The following is a 7,711-nucleotide window of genomic DNA, read 5'->3' as shown; positions in this document are numbered from 1 at the left end:
TGCTTTTCTACTGCTTTTTGGATAGCTTTGTGATGCTTCATTTCTGTGTGTTTTGTAGATCTTCCCTCCTGTCAATGTTTAGTATTCCTTGAATTTACTGATTTTGTTTTGATGCTTCTTGAAGACCTGAACATCCTTTTTCAGATCTAGGTCATACATTTGATTTGGAACGTTGAAAGATCTTTAAATCACAGGTGTGATAGAAGTATTACTGGGTGGAGGTACTAAGGTTTGTGCTTTTCAGAAACTCCCAGTAGATGGTTGCAGTTACCCTTTTATCTGCAGGGAAAAGATGATCCTAAATATTTTGATTTGCCTGCTAGAGAGACATTTTGGTGGCTATAGATTTGGACAGCGCTGGTGCTTGACTCGTAATCCAGAGAAAATGCAGTAGCAGCTCAGTGGTGACATATTCCCTTTGTCACTCTGACAAAGTTCAAAAGTAAATATAGGATCATGTGTAAATCCTTCAGAAATCCTGATTAACATAATCTCTCTTCTTGGGAAGTCAATATTATATAGGATTAGCAGATCAGTGTAAAGGAGTTGGAGGCTGAAATGTAGGTAATAACAAAAAAAAAAGTATTGTTGTGGTTTGTTTCTTTGCATTTGGTGAAATGGGCTGGCTTTTTTGGGGGGGTCACAGATACAGTGTCACTGTAGCGGTAGGTGAGGAGGGAGGGAGGCAGAGGGTGAGGGAGACTCAGTGAGTGTTGTCCAGCTATAGGTAAACTTATAATTTCGCTAGTCCAAGTCCACTGCCTCAGGCACTCACTGAGGGCTTATCCAGAGCATTTCTCAGACTTGTCAAGTGGGTAGCTTGTCAAGTGATAGATGTTTGGGGTTTTTTTTGTAAATAATAATAATAAAAAGACCTATTCCTATACATGAATATGTATGGCCTGTTGGGGTGAGAGTGGGAAGGGAAATCAAATGTCAGCTTTGTCCCAGCACTGCATCCACTCTGTAAAGCTGATGTAAAGATAAAAACACCAGAAGTTTAATTAATATTTTCCCCTCTCTCATTGATACTATCATATTACAGGTGTACACTGAAGGTGCTGTAAACGTGATGGATCCTGTCTATCTGAGAGGGGAATGCCAAAATAATTTTGGTCTTGTTGCATGCTTTTTAACACCCTCCAGGCGCCAGCCCCTTCCCCTACCCTGCCTTATGCTTCGTCTACACTCTGTGTCCAAGGGCCTCGCGCAGCCCAGGCACCTCTAGAGATGTAAAAGGTGCTTGCTGTGAAGAGAACAGATTTGGTAAGAAATGTGGTAAACATGGGTTCCTCCAGAAAACCCTTGCCACTGGCACAAGGAATTTGCTACAGGAAAATGGACAAAGGGCTCCAGGCTGGAGGTCTCTTGTGCAGGAGTTGAGGACTCAAATGCTGGGGCTTGCTGAAAGGAGTGAAAGAAGGTCCTTTCATCCTTGATCTTTCCTGACTGGTTAGAAAAAAACAAAAACAAAACACGAAAAACCCAAACCCAAAGAGCCCCAAACCCCAGAATTCTTATTTTTATTTAGAAAAGCATAGGTTAAAACCCAAAAAAACCAAACCAAAGCTATTATTTAAAAAAAAAGAAAAAAAAAGAAGAAGATAGGGGGACTAAGACTGTTTCGCTGCCACTAGATTTTCTTTTCTCTTTGTTGGGAAGGATAAAGACTGGAGAGGATGGGAGAGATGTGTGAAGAGTATGGCACATCAACAGTCAAAGCTTTCCCATAAATTTGTTATTGCATATCAGAACAACTTTAAAGCAAGTCATAATAGTGGGGAAAAGGGATGACAGCAATGCAAGGCGTGATATATTAAAAGCAGTGAATTACCAAGGAATATTCAAGGATGTAACTGAGTAAACTGGTTCATTTTCTATTGTTCTGTGAACAGGATAAATGGGGAGGGATGCAATGGGGTTGCTACCTTACTGGTATCCATTTTCTTTGGATTTGGAGGTGAGATGCAGCTCCCAGCCCCAGCCGTTTCAGAAATACCAGGGTTCAGTTCTCAAAACCACCGGTGTTGTTGATTCAGTTTACTTTTCTGGAGGGCTGTTTTTGTTCTTAACTTGCTGCTTGCTGTTCAGGTGTTCAGCTTGCCAAAGGTTTCTGTGCACCTGGGAAGTCCCTGGTCCTATAGGGCTGGCTTGGCCAGTGCCAAGTCACACAGTGATGCTGGGCCATCTGTTTAGCTGTGGGACTGGGACCGCTGCCTGCGAGGCCATTGTAGAGGACTGTCCTCATCGTTGCAGGCTGCGTCCCCTCCTGGGAGTGAAAAAAGGCTGTCCTCTGCTGCCACAGAGAGTTGGAGAGCAGGGAGATGTGGAAGGGATGAGACCCGCGGGGCTGAGTTTTAGCACAGGCACTCCCTTGGCGGGTGGGAAAGACACCTTATGGGGTGAGCTGAGATCCTGGGGCAGCAGCTATCTCTGGCTGCGGCTGCATGAAAGCATAAATAAAGCACGGGTAGGATGCTGAGAGCGGTTATTGGAACGTAAGCGGTTAATGGAGCAGATTAGCTGGTGATGGACAACTTCGTCGTAGAGGGGAGCTCTCTGCAGGAGGAGAAAATGGATGGCGGAAGGGCACGGAGGGAAAGTCTGTGAGGGTCTGAGCAGGTAAACAAGGAAGATGCTTTCCTAGCAGGCGTGTCCTGAATACTTCAAAGCGGAAAGTTACGGACGCTGATTTGGGAGCTGCAGCTGATTCTGGAAACAAATGGGATAAATACTGGCATGAGAAAAAAAAAAAAAAAGTTGAAATGCCTGAAGGGCACATCTGCTGTGGCCAGCGATTCTGCAGGAAATGCACTGAAACCAGAGAGAGATGAGGAAGCTGGACATAAACACGGTTCCCAGTGAAGCCAAATGAAAGCCATGGGCCTGAGAAGCGCCTGCGATAGCGTGCCGAGAATTTGGCTTTCTTTCCTTGGCTCTCCAATGAAGTAGCTGTATTTAACGTGGGCCTGAGTCCGGCTGTGCTGAATGAATTGTAAAGGTGTTTTGCGTTCTGAACTCGGAAATTCTGCTCTAGAGACTTTTCTGTTGCTTTCAAGTGTGTGTTTTCAGAGCAAGGGAGCAGCGCTGTAGGTCTAAAGCCCAGTCTGTTAGTCTGAAATTTGAATAATTGCATGGTCATTAAATTTTGCACAAAAAGGAATTGACTCTAAAAGCAGCTGATATGTTATCACGATTAGAGCAATAGCAATGCCTTCTTTCATCACAATGAAGTTACATTGTTAGAGAGCATAATTGACATTTTTTATTGAAAGATTAAGAAGAATTTGTTTACAGCTTGCAAACAAAGAGGTTTTAATTCAACGAACTGCAGCAGGAATAAGCAGTAAGTGGCATTTTCATCTGCTGGCCGGCTAGCGCTTTAGCTGCAGAATGCTGTGGATAGAGAAGTATGAAGGAATTTGCAGCTCAATATCTGCCCAGTAAAGCGTGCACCACGCTGGCAAATGCCAGAAAGCTGACGGGGAGAAACCTTGAGTGCAAAGAAACAAAGGGCTATAGTTAATATTAGCACCTTTTAGGAAGACACTACGGTTTTTGGAGATCAGCTTCATGACGCCTGTTGTGCAAAGGTCAAGGTATGGCATTTCTGAGGATGCTTTTGCCACGGAGCCCTCGGGATAACACCTGTCAACTCAACTGGGTGCTAAAGTAGGTATCTGGGTTATTTTTGTTTCTCTGGGTTTATTGCTTCATGGTCTAATAGACTCAGGAGCTAAGTGGTACTGGCATTTCAAAGTGGCATGTTGTGATTGGAAGGGGGTGCTGTGTAAGTGTTTGGAAAGCAGATCCAAATGAAGCACCATCGTCACCCGAGTGTAGAGAGGCTCTTTTGCTCTTTAAATATATTTGGGATCCTGTTTGTGCTGGTGGTTGTGTCTTACTGTCCAGACTGCTCTCCAGATAAAGCCAAGGGTATGTGAAAAATTCAGTTTTATTTTTAAGCAAATTCCTCTTTTGCAGTTGGAAATCGTTTGCATTTATTGTCCCAGCTCGGGTCAAAGTTTAAGGAGTCCAAGTCGAACCCTGTTGTTTTGAATATGTAGTGCTGCAGAGAGAGGCAAAAAAAAAAAAAAAATCCACTTAGGGTACTTGGGGTGCTGACAAAGCTCTGCAAGGAGGGTGCTCATCCCACCACCCAGGACAGCATCTGTTACACCACGTGCAATGACACTGCTGTGCAGGGGGAAGGAAGGGGTCGACCAGGCTGATACCAAAAAGCATGAGACCTCCTCACCTACACCTTACCTGCATCCCTGCAGCTTCGTGCTGGCGACCTGAGTTAGTAGCATCTGATATTAAGAGCAGGTGATAAAACAGCTGAGGGTATTTCTGGGTCTCGAATGTTGACTGATAGCCACAGACTGTTGTTGCCATTATCTGTCCAAAACATGGTTATAGATAAAAGTTGTGATTAAAACATTTGCTTATGTCAATGTCAAATGTCAAAGCAGAAGTATCTGTAACCCTGCTGGGTGACAGAGATGCCCTGATCAAGACCACCGGTCTGTTGATGCTGGGTCAGGTCCCAGACGGGACTGGTGAACTCGTGGCAGCTGTCAAAGGAGCTAGCAGGGGACGAGTTTTAGTGGCCGAACATATCAGGGCTTTTGTGAGGATACTTTTGCTTTGCCAAAAAATGTATCTTCCTCAGGGAAGAAAGGGTGAGACAGGTGGGATGGGGTTATGCGTTGCCGCAGCGAGTACTGCGGACTGCTGCTGAAATCTGGTGCCAGAGCTGTCAACCAGGAAGCCCACAGAGCTGAGCCACCTATTTAAAGCACTGAGATGACAAGAAAAACTAGTTTTAGATTTTTAAAAAAGTGATTCTCCATCACCCATCTCTTGTAGCTACACTGTAAAGCCAGACTCTCAGATTTACTACCAGGAATGCGTCAGAGGGATGGAGAAACCTATTTAATCACAAAATAAGAATTTTCTTTCTGACACATATGTGAATTTTGGAAAATTGTTTATTCCTCCTCTACTTTTTGTGTGTGTGAAAATCTGAGAATGAAAATAGGGCTCCAGAATCTCTTCTAGGTTTGTATTTGACCTGGTGTGGTGGGTTGACGGTGGGTTGACTGTGGCTGGCTGCCTGACGCCCACCCAGCCACTCTCACTCTCCTTCCTCAGCAGGATGGGGAAGAAAATAGGAGGAAGAAGCTGGTGGGTGGAGACAAGGACAGGTGTTCACTCACCAGTCACCATCACAAGCAAAACAGACTCCACTCAGGGAAAATTGATTAAAACAGATTTGGATGGTGAGAAACAAAGACAAAACAACACCTTCCCCCGTGTAGAATGGTTACCAGTGTGCACCAGTATCCACCAGTATGGATATCTGCCCCACCACAGTCTCCCCATGGGCTGCAGGAGAGCCCCAGCCCCTCCTCACCGCAACCCCTCAGCCCTGCTGCCACCCCTGCGTGCGGGCACCCCGTACACCTGGGAAAGACCTGAGAGAGCCAGAGTGGCTTGAGGGAACAAATGTTGGGGTGGGGAGACAGGACGGTGCCGAAGAGGCCACGTGGATGCCCCAGGACCTGGCCAGTGCTGGCCTCGCTGGGCTTCTGATCCTACCCTAAAATGTTTCATAACAACAGCCTGTAAAATTGCAGAAGCCAAAATTTCACTCGAATGTGCTGCTTGTATCTGCCTCCCGTCTCTGTTGAGACAGATTTGGACTTTGGCCAAAAAAAGGTATTGCCAAATTATCACCCAGCAGCTCAAAATCTGCGGTCGCACCTGGACGATGCTCAGCTGCAAGTCCAGCATCTGTGACTGCCTTCCTGTATTGATTTTTAACGTGAATATTTTGTATTTTCAAGGCTTGGTGCATTCTTTTAATTAGGATAACAAACTGTTAGCGGGATTCAGGTGTTTCATCGCACAACATTTGCTTGCTAAGCCATCTTTCCCTGAACACAGCAGGAATCCCATGGCACCATTGTAGCTTGGAGCCGTGCAAGGGCCAGTGCTTTGCCAACACATTCCCCATTTCCACTGGGTCACGCTTGTGGCCCATCGCCCACATATCCCCAGTTTCCCCTCTCTCTTGGGGTGATGCTAACCATGGGTCTGCATCTGCTGTATCCCAGCTGCTGGGTGGGTTTTTAAGAGAGCACCTGTCTGTGGGGTGTGGGGATTTCAAAGACATCCCGAGGTTGGGGAGGCAGATGTGACAACCTACAATCCTGCCTCCTTTCTCGTTGACAGCCCCCTGTGATGACAATGTGACGTGGCAAGAGCTGCTCCTGCTATGGCCACGCGGAAGGAGCCGAATGCCCTGGACGTGCCTAGCTACTGCTGCTCCCCGTTGTGCAAAGTAAGTACCTGCTTCACAGCCCTTCTGGGCTAAAGGGTGAGGGTCATTGACTTCGTACTGGGGAGGGCTCTGTAGCGTGAGGATAGTAACCTGGCCTGGGAGGAGAGTCTCTTACACTGGGTCTTGCTGGAAAAGGAGCACAAACCTAAAGCCTCTGCAGTTAATGCTTGCACCCCTGTGGGTTTGGGACTTGCGATGCAAACTGATTTTTGCTAACATCAAATGGAGAAAGGTGTACACTTAGTGGAAACTGGCCTCTCAGCCTGGGTTGAGAGGTAGCCCCTTGTTTTGTATTCATAGATAACCAAAAGAGAGAGGGGCAGGTCCTGTTCTCTAGGCTGAAAGTACAAGCTCTTCATTACGGTTTTACTGCTCGCATAGCAAAGATGCACCAGAGTTAAAAGGCACCAGTCTGGACACTGCCACTCAAACGTTCTTGGGAGAGTGCATACCAGTGCACAGAAATGAGCTGTTTGCCCGCGGTTAACTACTTTTTGCAAGGATAAAGGATTGGCTTTGTTTTTGTAAGTCTTCTCACACAGCGAGTGTGTTAGAGCTAAACTTTGACAAATGAGCTCTCTGATCTGTGAGGAGCTGAAAGCAGATCTAGGAAAGCTGTCTCTATATAGTGCAATAAATTAGCTTATATTTTCCTTAATTTAAGTAATTGTAACTGCCTCATCACTTAAGTGAATTGCTGGTTATGCAAACATCCTTTAACTGGTATTGAACTGCCTCTTCTCAAGATAAAGGATTTGAATCGAACAACTGCAAATACTTTAAACTCACCACTTGACTTCTGAAATTTCCAACCAGTTTGCACTCTATATTTTGCCCTTTTTTCGGTGTCATTTCTTTTAACGTTTTTCACTAGCACTGGAGACTTAGTAGAGTATCAGAAATCTGCATTTGTGCTCATTTCAGTTTGCTGGAGTCAAGAGATGTTTTATGAAATGAAACAAACGCTTCACCTCCTGGTTGGGAAAGGTAACTCGTTGACATTTGGTTCATCACCATAACACCACCGGCCTCCTGTTGCCTTATGAACTGAGTTTGTTGATATGCTTCTGTGTGCATATAAATGTGCGTGTGTGTATAGTCTGCTTTATATGTATATGAACTGCACTAGAAAAAGTGATTGCTTGATGCAGCAGTTCTCAGTGGAAAAAATGTTAAACTAATGCAGGGCTCCAAGTTGAGTCAGAAAACTGGGATGGTTATTGCTTTCTTTTGCAGGGATGTAAAATGAGTTGTAATTCTGTCACTGGGGAGAGAGAAGTTGCTGTGCTGAATACGCAGGACAGGGGGGGGAAAGAAGAAAGCGATGAGTTTGGATGGGTTACGCTTGTATTTCATTTTTAG

At 45.4% G+C, this 7,711-nt stretch overlaps 1 protein-coding gene across 1 annotated transcript in view; it reads left to right on the top strand.

The window, feature by feature from the left end:
* The first annotated feature begins 3,493 nt into the window (after positions 1 to 3,493).
* The window catches only part of LOC141925755 (hexokinase-1), a 49,011-nt gene continuing 44,793 nt past the window's right edge, over positions 3,494 to 7,711 (top strand). Inside the window, exons 1-2 of the mRNA XM_074830261.1 lie at positions 3,494 to 3,672; positions 6,241 to 6,349. Of these exons, the coding sequence (XP_074686362.1) occupies positions 6,284 to 6,349 (66 nt within the window). The 5' untranslated portion in view covers positions 3,494 to 3,672; positions 6,241 to 6,283. The remainder of the gene's footprint in view (positions 3,673 to 6,240; positions 6,350 to 7,711) is intronic.

Source organism: Strix aluco, chromosome 7 (genome assembly GCF_031877795.1).
Source record: "Strix aluco isolate bStrAlu1 chromosome 7, bStrAlu1.hap1, whole genome shotgun sequence".
NCBI classification, from domain to species: Eukaryota; Metazoa; Chordata; class Aves; order Strigiformes; family Strigidae; genus Strix; species Strix aluco.
Note: the sequence above shows the minus strand (reverse complement) of the source record. Positions and strands in the feature narration are given on the sequence as shown.